Below are 16,627 nucleotides of genomic sequence, written 5' to 3'. Positions count from 1 at the left end.
TTACTGATGATCTGGAGGCATTGGGAGCTTCTCTGTGTGTGTCGCCTCTATACCAGCTATTACTGATGATCTGGAGGCATTGGGAGCTTCTCTGTGTGTGTCGCCTCTATACCAGCTATTACTGATGATCTGGAGGCATTGGGAGCTTCTCTGTGTGTGTCGCCTCTATACCAGCTATTACTGATGATCTGGAGGCATTGGGAGCTTCTCTGTCTGTGTCGCCTCTATACCAGCTATTTATACTCTATCAGTTCAGAGTGTACGTGACTACAGTGTGTTTCTGTTATCTTACTAATTATAATAGAAATGAGTTATTCAGCTGATACTCCACACAGGTGCAACCAACCACTAACTACTCTCTGTTACAAGGGTACTGTGGTTCATTATTTACCACAGGCCTCCTTTCAAATACATATCACTCTACATGCTAAGTATAAGGCTAAGCGAGTTGTTGCTTTGGCATCTATACTTATGCCAGTGTCTTTATAGCAAACTGGTTTTCTGCCATTCCCTCTGATCATTAACATTTCCCTACACCCTGTCTGTGTGTTTGTCTCTGTGTCTATCTGTATGTCTGTGTGTGTCTGTCTGTGTGTGTCTTTGTGTGTGTGTGTCTGTCTTTGTGTCTGTGTGTCTGTATGTCTGTGTCTCTGTGTCTTTGTGTGTGTCTGTCTGTGTCTGTGTCTCTCTCTGTGTGTCTGTGTGTGTCTCTGTGTCTGTGTGTCTGTCTCTGTGTGTGTCTCTGTGTGTGTGTGTCTGTGTGCCTCTGTGTCTGCGTGTGTGTCTGTGTGTGTCTCTGTGTCTGTGTGTCTGTCTCTGTGTCTCTCTCTGTGTTTCTGTGTGTGTCTCTGTGTGTGTGTGTCTGTGTGCCTCTGTGTCTGCGTGTGTGTCTGTGTGTCTGTCTCTGTGTGTGTCTCTGTGTGTGTGTGTGTCTCTGTGTGTCTGTGTGCCTCTGTGTCTGCGTGTGTGTCTGTGTGTCTGTTCCAGACGGCAGTCTTCACTCCTGCGTTTGGTTCCGTGACGAACGTGCGGATCAACAGCAGCATGACAACGCCTCAAGTGCTGAAGCTGCTGCTGAACAAATTCAAGGTACATTGAGAATGAAACCTGCGCTGTGTGCAGCCGGGGCCGGAGCAGCTGTGAGCTCGTTTGCAGTGCTCGACTCTGCATTGATTCCTGTGTTTTTTTTTGTAATTTTTTTCCTCAGATTGAAAACTCTCCTGATGAATTTGCCCTGTACCTGGTGCACACCAGTGGAGGTACGATTCTCTCCCTCCCTTTCTCTCCTCCCATCCCCTCTCCTTCCTAACCTGTCACCTCTCCTCTCCTCCGTTTGCATGGCCGTTCCTCTCTCCACCCCTCTCCCCATGTTTCTAATGTTGAAACGTTCAGCAGTAGTGGAGAGTAAACAAAACTGACTTGACTCCCTCTAGTGGCCTTTCTATGTATTTCACACAGATTCATACAGTCCTTTCACACCAAGCGTGCACGGTGGAAACGTCTGAGAGCTGACTCTCTGTGTGTCTCTCTGTGTGTCCCTCTTTGTGTCTCTCTGTGTGTCCCTCTGTGTGTCCCTCTGTGTGTCCCTCTGTGTGTATTTCAGAGCGGCAGAGGCTGATCCTGACAGACTACCCCCTGGTTGTGCGAGTGCTGCAGGGCCCCTGTGAGCAGGTCAGCAAGATCTTCCTGATGGAGAAGGACCTGGGCGAGGAGGTCACCTACGACGTGAGTGATTCTCATGCAGGCTCTCAGAGGGCTGCAGATACTCGTGAGTGATTCTCATGCAGGCTCTCAGAGGGCTGAAGATACTCGTGAGTGATTCTCATGCAGGCTCTCAGAGGGATGCAGATACTCGTGAGTGATTCCCACGCAGGCTCTCAGAGGGCTGCAGATACTCGTGAGTGATTCTCATGCAGGCTCTCAGAGGGATGCAGATACTCGTGAGTGATTCTCATGCAGGCTCTCAGAGGGCTGCAGATACTCGTGAGTGATTCTCATGCAGGCTCTCAGAGGGATGCAGATACTCGTGAGTGATTCTCATGCAGGCTCTCAGAGGGCTGCAGATACTTGTGAGTGATTCTCATGCAGGCTCTCAGAGGGCTGCAGATACTCGTGAGTGATTCTCATGCAGGCTCTCAGAGGGCTGCAGATACTTGTGAGTGATTCTCATGCAGGCTCTCAGAGGGCTGCAGATACTCGTGAGTGATTCTCATGCAGGCTCTCAGAGGGCTGCAGATACTCGTGAGTGATTCTCATGCAGGCTCTCAGAGGGCTGCAGATACTTGTGAGTGATTCTCATGCAGGCTCTCAGAGGGCTGCAGATACTCGTGAGTGATTCTCACGCAGGCTGTCAGAGGGCTGCAGATACTCGTGAGTGATTCCCACACAGGCTGTCAGAGAGCTGCAGATACTCGTGAGTGATTCTCATGCAGGCTCTCAGAGGGCTGCAGATACTCGTGAGTGATTCTCACGCAGGCTGTCAGAGGGCTGCAGATACTCGTGAGTGATTCCCACACAGGCTGTCAGAGAGCTGCAGATACTCATACCTTTAAGAAGTATTTATCGGCACGTTTTCATTAAATCCATTTATCAATATGTTAATTTCAAAAGAAGAACAGGTGTCCTTCCCTCACCTTTACAACAGAGTATCGCTCAATGGCAATTAACTTCCGCACTGGGTGTTTTAAAAGCCGATTAATCTGGGACGCTGACCTTTTTACTGCCATAAACTGACAATGAAAATGTTATAATAATAATATTATTGAAAATATTATGGCTTCTGTATTATTTTCATTCCAATGTCAGCACCCCATCCATAACTTAAAAACTATAAAACTAATCAAGTCAAGGGTGAGATGTCCAGAGCCCTAACCACTATAATCTTAATAACACACAATATCAGTGCCTCCCCCCCCCTCTTCTTCCTTCTTAACAGCATGTAAACGATATACCCCCCACCCCTCCCATCTAATTGAACAATGAACAGTGCATTGTCCTCTCCCTCTCTCAGGTGGCTCAGTACATCAAGTTTGAGATGCCAGTGCTGCAGAGCTTCATCACCAAGCTGAAGGAGGAGGAGGACCGCGAGGTTCAGAAACTCAAGACAAAGTAGGTGTACACGGAAACCTCACAGCATCAATCCAAGACCAGCCTCGTAATACTGCAGTACCAGGGAGTGCCTCCCAGAGGGCGCTGTTGCTGCACAAACGTCAGGAAACTGATTACCCTAAGCAGGGTTTTTCAACCTTTTTTTGAAACTGTCCCCCTTCTGTCGGGAGGTTTCAGCTAAAGCATTCTTTACAATTTTCAACTCACTGAATGGTACCAGGGTTGCAATAAAAGGCAGAATAATCTGATTAACACATTTCTTTTTTCCCCCTGTTTATTTAATATATAATTGCATGTCTTTGGATGCACAGAATTAAAAGACAATATTTAGGAATCTCTTCGTATTTGCTTTCTATTTGGCAAAGTCATCATAAATAATCTCATTATTACGTGTTTATCACGTTACCATTTACTTCCCATCTCAGCATAATTCTGTGCGCCATTTCAAATGTTTACAGCATCAAAAACACTAACCTCAAGATTAAACTATAATAACTAACAATGATAAACTTTTTATCATTAAAGCCACCATAAAAGGTATCCAGAGGGACTCTGTATAACTTTCTGTCGCTTTGCACTTTCTGTAGACTCTTGTGTTTTTTTCCTTCGTTTTTCTTTTGCAAGTAAGAAATGCATCCATTTCAAACACCGAAAACATATTTAATCAGCCGCTATTGTTGTTACTGAAATGAAGCCGTATTGTGTTTACCGGAGCATTTATACTTCTAAAAAAATGCAGAAACACTGTGCTTCACTGACACGACAAGCTGAAAACAACAAAACTCATGAGCAGCACAGAGCGCTCTCCAGAGCCACAATCGGCAGACGCCTGCTTCACGATATATCAGAGTGGAAAATGTGGACGTGATAGATTCTGTGTGTGTGTTTTTATCTGCGGTTCACTTTGAGCTGCTAAACAAAGATTAAGAAATTATACACCGTGGTTTAGAGAATATATAATACCGTTAAATTCAAGATCATTATTGTCTTTTACTTTCTTTTTAATTCGTCCTGCGTCCCCCCTGTGACCCTTAGAAGTGCCCCCGGGGGGGCGTGTACCCCCGGTTGAAAACCCCTGCCCTATAGTGAGTGAAATAAACAGATCACAAGAAATAGATTTTAAAAAATGTACAATAACCGAATGAACTAAAAGAAGCTGATTAAAATAATTATCTACCAGGGACTCCCGAGTGGCGCATCCAGTAAAGGCGCTCCACGTGGAGTGCAGGATGTGCCCTATAGTCTGGACGTCGCAAGTTCAAGTCCAGGCTATTCCTTTGCCGACCGAGGACGGGAGCTCCCAGGGGGCGGCGCTCAAATGGCCGAGCGTCGCCTGGGGGGGGGGGGGTTAGGTCGGCCAGGGTGTCCTCGGCTCACCGCGCACCAGCGACACCTGTGGTCTGGCCGGACGCCTGCAGGCTTGCCTGTAAGCTGCCCGAGAGCTGCGTTGTCCTCCGACGCTGTAGCTCTGAGGTGAAAAAGAAGCGGTCAGCTGATATCACACACTTCGGAGGACAGCGTGTGTTCGTCTTCGCTGCTCCCAAGTCAGCGTGGGGTGGTAGCGGTGAGCTGAACCTAAAAATAATTGGCTATTCCAAATCAGGAGAAAAAAAATGAAAAACAATTGGAGAATTAAAATTATAAGAAAAAAAAAATAAATTCTCTATCTTGATCCGGACCTGAGTAGTATTGCTCAACAAGCAAGTATTGCTGAACCTGTGTTTACACACTGTGCCACCCTGAGCCCCTCACATCCACAAACTGACAAGTTTCCTTTGTTGCAGGTACACGGCCATTCGCTCCATGATCCAACAGAAGATCCAGCACCTAGGCGATGGGCCGACCTCCATGTAACCTCCACCCTCACCCCCCCCCCCCCCCCCCACACGAGAGAGGGGGCTTGTTTCTGTGCCAGCCAGCCAGCCAAGGGCAAAGATCACCGTGGCACAGAGCCTGCTGGCACTGTGCCCTGCTCCGTCCTCCATTTGAATCAATGCACTTTCTCTGTGTCCCAGCAAGCAATACTGAATGTATGTTTATGTATAGAATCGACAGCTCTCCACCTGTCCAGCCTGCACGTTTTTTGTTTGTTCCTGCAGTTTGAGGTTTAGCGTGAGTCATCTTTATCTAACGCTGTCCAGGACGCTTGGAGATCGATCTCCTGCTTTCTGCTAGCGAGCCTCCGTCCTGACCGGGGCTGTCAGACAAGGGTCTCCGTTTAAACCAGGATGAACCCAGACTGCTCCAGATGGAAACCAACAGGACTGATTTCCAGCCCACTTTCAACTCGGTACCCAGTGGAGATGGAACCAAGGCAATAGCACCCCAGTGTTGAAGTCCAGATTGTGACGCATGTCTGTTGTTCTACTGGCGCTGTAGCAGAGCTTGAAGATGTCATTTCTAACCTGCTGTGCGACTGATGCCCATGTGGACAGTAGGACCCCGTTTCAAAAGAAGAGGAGGAATCTTCTGTCCTGACCAGCTGTCCCGGATAATCCAGAAGCTGCTCAGCACAGCAAACCCAACAAAGCAATTAAAAACTCTCCGTACGGTGTCTACATCGTCAAAGCACTTGAACATAGACTGTAGGGAGCTGGACATATAATTAGAAGCAATGTGTAGCTCACACAAGTCAAAATAATCCCTTAACGTTAGTGATCTGTGGTGCATAAGTGCTCTGTATAATATAAAAGCTGCATCTCCCTGTTCACAATCAGTCACAGTGAGGCAGCGAGGTCCGACAGGCTCGGATAGCAGGGGCTTGGTTGGTAGGTGCTTCTGTAGGCCAAATGGCACAAATTACTCAGAAAAAAACGGCCTGTTGACAGTGTTATGGCAGGTGTTCCTAATTTTGTGTCCAAGCCCTTGTATATTTGAAGCACAAGGATAAAGCAGAGTGACGGAGTGTTGTTTTTGCGGTTTGAAGTGTTTATTTTTGGCGTTCTCTGTTAGTTGGAGCAGTCTGTGCCAGCACATGTTATCGCCAGGTGTTATGTTCATTATTGCCTGGCTAATTTAAAGCCTGAATGACCCCCTAATATTGCATGGGGAGCGCTTTGTTTTGGGAGATAATTCAATTTGCTTTTTAACTGGATGGTAAAATTTAGGGGTATTATAAGTTCATTCAGTCATCGGCAAACGCACAGCATTAAAAAAATAATAATTCTGGCATCTCATTTTCCAACCATTGCACTATATTAGTTATATCTTGAACGGTGCATCCAATTGTGTTGAAACTTGGTAGGGACATTCCTTAGCAGTTCTTGGGGGTATCGGATGCGGTAGTTTTGACTGTGAATGTTCTGACCGCTGATTGACTGAGCTTGGCTGTACCTTGAGAGTCACTTTGTTTGGTCTTGCAGCACTCCTCGGAGCTTCTGTCCAGTGAAAAAGTTCAAAGAATTCGGCAACCACATTCATCGTTTTAAAATTTGCTTTTAAAAATGTCTCTTTTTTTTTAAAAAATGCAACCAGTAAGATCATCTATTTTACATGTTGAAGTGTCTGCAATAAATAACTCCTGTTTTTAATAGTCGTTTTCTGCAAATTTTCTGAATAATGCACATTATTAATACCATTCTCCACTCTGCAGCGCTGTCATTACCAGCACCTTAATAATAATGAGCACTAGTCTACACACTCCACTCTCAGCTCTCCAGCGCTGTCATTACCAGCACCTTAATAATGAGAACCATTGCACTGCCATTGTAATGCCACTGTCTGTCTGCCTGCATTGCCACTGAAGATGATTCCATTGTGGCTGTCCTTGTGCTTCCATTGCCTCTCAGTATGATAGAGAACCCCTGAAAACATCTCTCAGCGACTCTCACAGCCTCTGACCGTCTCCCTTGACAACCTAAATAAGAAAAAAAATAGCTGTAAATGACGGACGGCTGGGCACCACCCCTGTTTATGAACTCCCGCCCAATCGGCTGCGAGGGGAGGGGCAGGTGTGAGAAAAACAACAGGCAAGCTCCGGGATTGGCTGCCCTCGGATTCTATTAGCTGCTGCAGCACAAAAGGTGCGTAGGAGCTGGGAATAATAAACTGATTCTTGGCTTGTATCTGAATCTAGAATACAATCTGCCTTTTGTCTTTATTTATCAAATCCAGCAAGCAAAGGTAAGACTGTTTATTTCTCAAAGCAATATTTGTGATGAAATCAGCTTGTCTATGTTATTATAATAAGAATATTTGATTCTGTTGAATTACTGGGGTTCAGAAGACTGCTCCATAGAAATGCTTTTTGAAACTGGTACTTCATTAGCCAGCTGGGCTTATTAAACACAGCTGGGAGGAGGTTGCACACCAGCCAGGTGAGCTACAAATCCACAGGATTGTAATTCAGGTTTGTGTTTATCAGTGGGGTTTCCCCCCCCCGTTTTTGGTGTTAGTTTTTTTGGGGGGGTTATTGGGGGGATTCGTTATTTGTATTATTTTCAGGTGTGTTCCAGAAACACTGGTGTTTTTTATTTATTTATTTATTTCCCTGGGGTTATTTAACAATGTTTAGTAGTAGTACAGTATTTCATGTTAGATTTCGAAATGTCACATTTTTCAATTTTTGTCAGTTTTTCGTTAAGTATATGGAAAACTACAAAGCGGTGTGTAATTCAATATGTTAACATAACATTAATCAGCAGGTTTCATTCGACCTGAAAAAAGAAACAAGGACCAGGGGTCACAAATGGAGATGAGATAAAGGGGCATTCAGAACAGAAAATAGGAGGCACTTTTTTACACAGAGAATTGTGAGGGTCTGGAACCAACTCCCCAGTAATGTTGTTGAAGCTGACACCCTGGGATCCTTCAAGAAGCTGCTTGATGAGATTCTGGGATCAATAAGCTACTAACAACCAAACGAGCAAGATGGGCTGAATGGCCTCCTCTCGTTTGTAAACTTTCTTATGTTCTTATGTTATTAAGCAAAATTTGTTAATTCTACAGGGTGATGCAAAACGTTTGGCCATAGCTGTAATTTTAACCTATTATTATTATTATTATTATTATTATTATTATTATTAGTTTTGTGTTGCTCTAGTCATTTTGTTTCTCTGCAGCTCAAAGTTGTTTTCATCTGAATTCAGTGGTTCTGTGGAATTGTATCTCCAGCAAACGCAGGGTTAATATTGTAACAATGATTCCACAGCACGCCAAATCACAGCCACTGTGAGAGCTGTGTGCAATCATTCAGTGCTAACGCTGCATGCAGTAGTCAAAGCCATAAGTATCACAGATGCTGTTTTGTAAATGAGTTATTTTTAAAAGTCACGTTGAGGACAGAAGAGCTATCATGTGGTGTCCTGGCATCATGTGAGTGTTCTGTATAGTATTGTATAGTTAAGGCTGCATTTTGTTCACTGTATAAAATGCCTAATTTCACGGTCTAAAAATAGATGTTTCACGATTTAAACATAATATTTTTTTAAAGCAGAAAAATAATCTCATTGTCACATTCAAAATCATTTTCTCTTGAGTTATTCTACAACAAATGTTGCTAAATACTGAGATGCTTACCCGAAAAACAGTAAATGCTAAATTGTAGAATATTTCCTTTTTCTATGTCCCCCTTTTTAATTCTTTTTTCACCATCAGTGAATTATCAAGCGAAATGGAAACATAAACACATGTCAAAATAACAACAGACGTGTGAAATGTACATGTACGGGGATCTTTGGCAGAAAGATTTCCGATCTTTGATGCAGCTGGTGTTTTTTTTTGTTGAAGACATTTTAAAGAAATCGTGCAGCTCTATGCAGTGTGTGTTCAGTCATTTACCGGAAGCAAACTAAACCAGCTGCCAGGTTCCTAAATGCAGTGTATCAGGCAGCGTGTCAATAAGACAAGCATTTGCTGTATTTATTTTTAAGTGATAAAAATTTGTATATTTACACTAATCTTTCAGAAATGGGAACTACATATTACACAGCAATGGGTACATATCATGTAAACTGTGAAATGCATGATAACTGAAAGAAATACAGCCTATAGTATAGTATAGTATAGTATAGTATAGTATAGTAAATAAAACAAACTTTATTTGTTTGTGTTTTCCCAGGGTGCACCAGAATGCGTTGCCATGGCGTGCTGGCTCTCACCTGGGCCTCCCTGTTGCTCCTGGCAACGCTCACCCCTGTGGTCCAATCGCGAGGCGGCAGGGGCGGATCCAGAGGAGGCGGGCTGAGAGGCCGATTCGGGGGCGGATCCAAGCCCAAGGCCCCGCCCCCAGCGGGAGAGCACATAAACCGCGGCTCGTCCAATCAGGGCATGAAGATGGCGGGCGCGGCGGCGGTTGGGGCAGTTGCCGGGGCAGCAATGGGGTACGGGCTGGGGTCCATGGGGAGACCGCGCTTTCACCAGAGGTACGGAGACGACTTCTCAGAGGAGAATCAGCGCGATTACTACCCCGACCCCATGAACGGAAACCGCTCCATGATGCTGTCCGAAGATCAGTACAACAATGAGGCCGGACAGCACGCTGCCAGCGTGATCACCCTGCTGGGATCCCTCGCACTGGGGCTGCTCGGGACCTGGATGAAGGCTTGAGGGGCTCAATGCAATTCCAGCCCGGCCAGGTTATACTGGCCATGGCAGTGATGGAAATAAGACTCCCTGTTGCATAGCAGTTTCACCCAGAAGGAGTTTTATTAAACCCATAGCAAAACCAGGAATGGATCAAACTGTTATGCAACGGGAGTCTCATTTCCATCTCTGCAAGGTCTTCAATTCAAGAGATCCCCATCCTGACTGTGTGTGTGTGTTATTGTCCTGTGCTGTGTGAATAGTGCTGCTTGTCATCTCCAGCAAGCAGATGCTTTCATTTCTTTTTGTAGTTGTACGCAGGCTTGCATTATAAGTACACAAAAACAAAAAAAACTTGTAAATTAGTTTAGTTTTGATGATCTAACTATTTAAAAATGTTCTTTACAGATTCAGCTAGTAACGCTATTTTGTGTAGATGTTGGTTTTATGTTTACATGGATTGCCCCGTGCTTTAGATTCCTAAATATAGGGGCAGAAACAGGCAATCAGGTAGGGGGTTTTGGAAATCTTGTCTCTTAAAGACAGAGAATAAGATACGATTAAAGGGATTCTTACCCGAGCCAGAACAGAGCTTGGTATTCATAACCTCCTGCTGCTGCAGGTAGTAACAAGAGTCTGTCTGTTTAGATCACATGACAGGTACAGAAAGAAAGAGTATCCACGTGCCTGCAGCTAGGCAATGTAAACGAACTGGTGAACCAGCAATGCCTGCTTCCTGATGAAGCACAGTGCCCAGAAGGCAAGGACAGATGTAGCGTGCGCTCCCCCACTCGCTGCAGTTGTAAATGCAATGGCTGCATCTTATAAGGGCTAAGCGATCCAGTGCCTGTCACTTTCTCTGACTTGAGGATCAGGTTTCATTTTATACACGGAGGCACGTCGGTTTTTATCATATTCATTGATCTGATTGATTTATATTGGATTGAACTAGCATCATTGTACAGGCTATAGGACCTTTTGGTCTGACAGGCAACATTATTATACAGTTTGCAAACAATGACCTGTATGTTGCAAAGAAGAACTCTATATGCATATCTTGTACAATAAAAAAAAGCTTTCCAAAAAACTTGCGCTCTTAACAGCAACAGCGTGGTCGCTCCTGTTCATCAGATTAGTCGGCCCGCTGCTGGTACTGTTCAAAACTGAAGATTATGTAAAACATGGCGAGGCAAAGGTGGACATGCAGCTCCCGACACCAGCAATAAGACACTAACCCCCTCCAGAGCAGGGTTACCGTATAATCCTGTACACTGGGACAATGCTTTCCAATGCAGTCTGGTACGTTTCACCTGTCTCGGGTACCTTCTACTTGTTTCTTTACTGTTAGAGAAGCAGGACTACATTTACCAGAATGCATTGCGGTGTGAGTTAAAAAGCCTGAACTGTCCCAGTGTACAGGAATCCTACAGTAACCCTAATCCAGAGATATCGATGATGCCGGGGCTGGTCCTCTATTTAGTTTGTTGTGAGGTGGGGTCAGAAGGAGCTATCGACTGATTTTGTGGGCAACAGCACCAACTGTTTTTGTTCATGCTGTCTCCCTGCGTAAGACAATTGGATTGCGAGGATAATTTCCTATAATTTCATTTAGTATGTACTGCAGTATACTACAGTAAACCATAGTCTGGAGTACTGACTCTGGACAGTACTTTCTTTTTTAACCCTTTCATGCACCTCATATGGGGATGGATAAAGAAAACTTTCTTCTAGTCTTTATATGGGGACACAGGGGAGACGCAAATGCATGGTCGCCTCATATGAGGATGTCATTCATTCCCCATAGAAATAAGTTTGTAGTATGTGTCCACATTTTTTAAAGCTATTTTCAATATGTCATGCATGAAAGGGTTAATCAAAGATAGCAGCAGATCTCCCAGCATTGCCCTCAGTACAGTTGCATTGCACTGCCAGTGCTGCATTGAAGTTCAGGGCCATGAGAAGTTTTCCATATAAATCTTTTGTGTATAAATATTGTGCTCTTTGAATTTAGGGATGGGAAAGCGTGTGTCAGTTGTCTGGTTTACTATTGACACTGTATTTTGTTACAATTTCTTTTGTACACATTTGTATGAATTCTGCAATTTGTTCTGCTGTTCAACACGGCTATATTATAAGTATTGAAATGAAAAATAAAATATGTTTGATGTTACAGTATGTGTTGCAGAATGTTCTTTAAAATTCTCAAAATGTTATTGAAATTATTTCAACCTTGCCTGCTTTCACAGGGCAAGCTAGAGGCATAGAGACTGAACTGCTCCCTCCCTCCCTTCCTCACCCCCTAAGAGAAAGGGGGCTCCCTCCATTTATACTTCTATAAATTCTATAACTAGAATTGTTAAAAGATCATACCCTACCAATTTCTAACAAAAAATAAACTGTTAAAATATTAACCGTTAATAAGATTCCTGTTCAGCGCTATGTGCTTATGTTTCCATATTTATTAATATATAATTCGCACTCAACATTGAGCTATTAATTAGTCAGATGGCAAACATGAGAACCTGTGATTTTATTTTACCGATTTTGTGTTACCGGTTTAATTTTTCTATATATTAACAGAGGTCTGACGGATGCTGTTTAACGTTGCAGTTTACCACAGTATTTTTTGCAGTTTTTACCATGCTTATACTATGCATTTACCACAGTTTACCCTGGTTTGCTATGTTTATGAATATGCTTTAACATACCTTGCAATTCTTTACAATGCTTATTATTCTTCATCATGCTTTCAGTGGGCTTTATTGCAGTTTATTAGGCTTTTACTGTGGGGAATTTTTAGAAGGTTCTGTTTACATGCCTGCAAAGCCATGCTGTAAAGACACGGAGTCCCTAATCCCTCCTGTCTGTATGCAGTGACCTGTACAGTCATCCATAAGCCAGGCTCGCTCTACTCGGATCTGTGAACAGTGACCGTCAGCATAGCAGATACTCGATAACCTTGCCTGCTTTCACAGGCTCCCTTGAATCCGCTGTGCTGGTCTGTTTGCTGCAGCGGTAAACCCCTCAAATCTCTCTCACCGTTTCGTCCCTTTTAAAAGTTTAACAACAAAGTGGCCTTTTTGGGGGGTGGAGTTCGGCAGGCTTGAAAATGTAATTTTCTGGAAAACCGTCACTGGTGATGTGCATTGAGAGCAGACGATACTCCCTTCATGTGCAGGGTGAGTCGTGATCCGCACTGTCGGAAGATCTGTACAGTACATAGAGGATGACATGCAAAGGGGAAAATGTCTATGACAGAGACACATTATTGTTAATAATGCTGTGCAAAATCATGAATCAGCATTAGCTGACTCTCAGATCCCCAGTACAGCACTGAGTTCCCTATACTAGACTGTATTGAATTAACTGGCTCTCAGATCTCCAGTACAGCACTGAGTTCTCTATACTAGACTGTATTGAATTAGCTGGCTCTCAGATCCCCAGTGCATCACTGAGTTCTCTACACTAGACTGTATTGAATTAGCTGGCTCTCAGATCTCCAGTACAGCACTGAGTTCTCTACACTAGACTGTATTGAATTAGCTGGCTCTCAGATCTCCATTACAGCACTGAGTTCTCTATACTAGACTGTATTGAATTAGCTGGCTCTCAGATCTCCAGTACAGTACTGAGTTCTCTACACTAGACTGTATTGAATTAGCTGGCGCTCTCATCCAAAAAACAGTGAATTGGTGAAAGGCCCTGATAAAACAGTCAAATATAGGACAATGTCAGCATGAGCTGAAAGGGAATTAAATGAACTTGTAAATGATGGAGGGAGCACTGTATTACAAGGCCATCATTACACAATCTCAATCTCTGTCATTCAGCACAGCGCTGCATTGTCTCGACCGGTTTGGATTCACAGAGTCAGCGCGTCTCCATCCAGACTGTGCCAAGCAAAACCCCAAGACAAGGGGTTGCTTAGCAACGCAAAAGACATTGTTCTTATCCAGCACGTTGCCATGGAGACCTCCCACTGAGATGGAAGAGGGGGCATGTTTACAAGGCAGCTTTTTCTGTCATTTATTTTGTGTATTTTTTTACATTTCTTTTCGCCTTGAAGTCTATTTAAATTCACAGGGACTTCGCCCTGTCGCATAACCAGCAATATACGAGTGTGTGTGTGGGGTGTGTGTGGGGTGTGGGTGTGTGTGTGGGGTGTGGGTGTAGGGGGGTGTGGGTGTGTGTGTGTGTGTGTGTGTGTGTGGGGGGGGGGGGGGTGAGTGTGTGTGGGGTGTGGGTGGGGTGTGGGTGTAGGGGTGTGTGGGGGGGGGGGGGTGAGTGTGTGTGGGGGTGTGTGTGTGTGTGTGGGGGGGGTGTGTGTGTGTGTGTAGGGGGGTGTGTGTGTGTGGTGGGGGGGGGATGGGGGGTGAGTGTGTGTGGGGTGTGTGTGTGTGTGTGGGGTGTGGGTGTAGGGGTGTGTGTGTGTGTGGGGTGTGGGTGTAGGGGTGTGTGTGTGTGTGGGGTGTGGGTGTAGGGGGGTGTGGGTGTGTGTGTGTGTGTGTGTGGGGGGGGGGGGTGAGTGTGTGTGGGGGTGTGTGTGTGTGTGTAGGGGGGTGTGTGTGTGTGGTGGGGGGGGGATGGGGGGTGAGTGTGTGTGGGGGGTGTGTGTAGGGATGTGGGTGTGTGTGTGGGGGGGTGTGAGCAAGCTGGTTTTCATCTGGTCATTGCTGGTATGAAGAGCTGGTGATACTGGTTCACGAAAGCCAGCATTCTAATTGCTGTAAGCCCATGCAGGTTGTATATACCTGCTGGGTATCACTTAACACACCAGCATGAGCATGATGACACCTAACAAAGTAACTCCATTCATCATTATTATTATTATTATTTATGTATTTATTTATTGCCTTTATCCAAGGCGATAGAGGTTACAATGCAAAAGAATATTTAAATGCAGTGTAGTTTACTATATTATACTACTGAAATACAGTCCAAGATAAGAGGCAGTAAATTAAGATTAAAACATCAGCTAAGGATCCAGTAACGTGGTGCTGAGGTCAGCCCAGTGCACAGTAGAAGGAGCAGATCGAGAGACCTACAAGCACCGTCTAAACAGGTGAGTCTTGCACATGCATTCACTATCTGTGTGTCAAATGTGCAGTTTTTAAAGAATGTTCTTACAAGGCTGTATGATATCTGAAACAACACTAGGGTGATGCAATCTCAGTGTGCAGGCCTTGCTTTCAGATAGGGCTGTCACCTCTGAGGTACAAAAAACAGGACCTCCGAATGGAAGGAGCGTGGTTAAAAGTTTAAACTCTCTTTAGAAATTCTCTATTCATCCAACAGGAAACAGTGTGGAGTAGTGGTTAGGGCTCTGGACTGTTGACCGGAGGGTCGTGGATTCAATCCCAGGTGGGGGACACTGCTGCTGTACCCTTGAGCAAGGTACTTTACCTAGATTGCTCCAGTAAAAACCCAACTGTATAAATGGGTAATTGTATGTAAAAATAATGTGATATCTGGTAACAGTTGTAAGTTGCCCTGGATAAGGGCGTCTGCTAAGAAATAAATAATAATAGGAAACACTGATAATATCACTACTGATGTATTCTAGTAATATTACTAATATAGTAGTCTTACAGTAATATTGCATCCTGATGTATCTAACTTGTGATCAGTTTATGATCCTGGTGTTTAGTGTCCTGGGAAGGTATATTGAATTCCCGGGATGCCTTCCTCAAAACCGGGACGATTCAGGAAAAACAGGGACAGATGGCAGCTCTACTTTCAACAGCCTTGCACTTTCGTGGTAACCTGGAGAGTGAAATTGTCCCCTCCCCTATCAGTGACTGCTTTCCTGTCCTTAGCCAACCAGCTGCTTCCCCTAATGACTGACATGTTTTACAGTCAGTAACATGACCCCGAAGACACGGCTGAGCTGGACTGACCTAGGATGTGCGAGTGTAAGAGATTCCCTGGCCAGTGTAGTGCCAGACATCACATTTTAAAATATAAATGCCTGTTTGCGATACCACGTTTGAGACCTTGCGAACTGCACGTTTGAGACCTATGTAATGAATACAAGTGACGAGATTAGATTTATGACATTTTGCTTTTAGCCTCTTGAAGCCTGTGCTCCAATTCCCTGCTCCCCCAGGCAGAAACTCATTATTTTTTTAAACCAGTTTGCTCTTGCATGTATTAATTATTTATCCTATTCCTCAATCTGAGGTTGTGAATTATTAATTTCATAACCCAGTTTTGCCTTTCAAGATCAGAGTGTTGGAATTGCTTGTATAGTATTGGGGAGGTGGAAAAACAGTCATCGCTGTTGTTATAATTAAAGATGCATTGGCCCACAGTTGTCCTTGTTTGGCTGACTCGTTGCTCCACCTGGTGGACACAGTGTAGTGTTGCACAGGAATGCAGTTGTACTGTTTTTGTTAGGAGGAGGTCTGCTCCTTTAAAAAGGACACAATTAATTGGCCAGCTGCACTCACTGAATCAAAGTGCTTTTGCTTGGAGTCTGATAGAGAAGAAGGTGGTTGTGTTTAAAAGACCTGTACGCTCACTTTAACTCTTTCAGTCCTGAATTGTTTTTGTCGAGCTGAAGCAGAAACTCATTTTTTGAGTATACATGAGAACAGGACACATGTATTTCTACATGACCTGAGACTGGGAGCTAGGAGTCCTGCGGGGTTCCAACGTGACTTCCGACAGCTTATGTTAACAAACGGCACAAAGATAACAACTGAAAGGGTTAAAGAATAATGGGTGTGTTCAGGGGTGGAAATAAGACTCCCACTGCATAGCAGTTGATCCATTCCTGGTTTTACTCTGAGTTTAATAAGACACACCTGAGCTTGTTACCTATACAGACTGCGGCTAATCAAGCTCATAGTAAAACCTGGAACAGGCGAAACTGCTGGGCAACAGGAGTCTTATTTCCATCCCTGCTGTTTGTTCAGGGATAAATTTGACCCGGAGTTTATTGAGAAAAAGTTCAGAAGTCAAAGGTGACAGATAAGGTAAAGCAAGGACTGGGCTG

The 16,627-nt window shown here is 44.4% G+C and overlaps 2 protein-coding genes across 7 annotated transcripts in view; both read left to right on the top strand.

The window, feature by feature from the left end:
• Positions 1 to 6,638, top strand: part of LOC117397876 (ras association domain-containing protein 2-like) — a 17,968-nt gene extending 11,330 nt beyond the window's left edge. For 4 of the 5 annotated variants that reach the window (XM_059013600.1, XM_059013601.1, XM_059013602.1 and 1 more), the window contains exons 7-11: positions 988 to 1,089; positions 1,208 to 1,259; positions 1,604 to 1,725; positions 3,011 to 3,108; positions 4,893 to 6,638. In XM_059013600.1, coding sequence (XP_058869583.1) covers positions 988 to 1,089; positions 1,208 to 1,259; positions 1,604 to 1,725; positions 3,011 to 3,108; positions 4,893 to 4,962 — 444 coding nt within the window. In that variant the 3' untranslated portion in view covers positions 4,963 to 6,638. Of the gene's footprint in view, positions 1 to 987; positions 1,090 to 1,207; positions 1,260 to 1,603; positions 1,726 to 3,010; positions 3,113 to 4,892 lie in introns of those variants that run through there. The other variant, XM_059013604.1, reaches the window with a different exon arrangement.
• A 246-nt stretch (positions 6,639 to 6,884) lies between these two features.
• On the top strand, positions 6,885 to 11,800 carry LOC131696654 (shadow of prion protein-like). Of its 2 annotated transcripts, none has more exons than XM_059013605.1 (2): positions 6,885 to 7,230; positions 9,167 to 11,800. In XM_059013605.1, exon 2 carries the CDS (start codon positions 9,178 to 9,180, stop codon positions 9,652 to 9,654), a length of 477 nt encoding a protein of 158 aa, XP_058869588.1. In that variant the 5' UTR covers positions 6,885 to 7,230; positions 9,167 to 9,177; the 3' UTR covers positions 9,655 to 11,800. The 2 variants fall into 2 exon arrangements, with proteins under 2 accessions (XP_058869588.1, XP_058869589.1); XM_059013606.1 differs by lacking the exon at positions 6,885 to 7,230 and adding an exon at positions 7,299 to 7,424.
• The last annotated feature ends 4,827 nt before the right edge of the window (positions 11,801 to 16,627 follow it).

This window comes from Acipenser ruthenus, chromosome 46 (assembly GCF_902713425.1).
Source record: "Acipenser ruthenus chromosome 46, fAciRut3.2 maternal haplotype, whole genome shotgun sequence".
In the NCBI taxonomy this organism is placed as follows: domain Eukaryota; kingdom Metazoa; phylum Chordata; class Actinopteri; order Acipenseriformes; family Acipenseridae; genus Acipenser; species Acipenser ruthenus.
The sequence above is the reverse complement of the archived record's forward strand: the minus strand, read 5'-3'. Positions and strand labels throughout refer to the sequence as shown.

Excerpts from the sequence above, each read along its gene's own strand:
- LOC131696654 (XM_059013605.1), top strand. The coding sequence starts at position 9,178 with ATGCGTTGCCATGGCGTGCTGGCTCTCACCTGGGCCTCCCTGTTGCTC.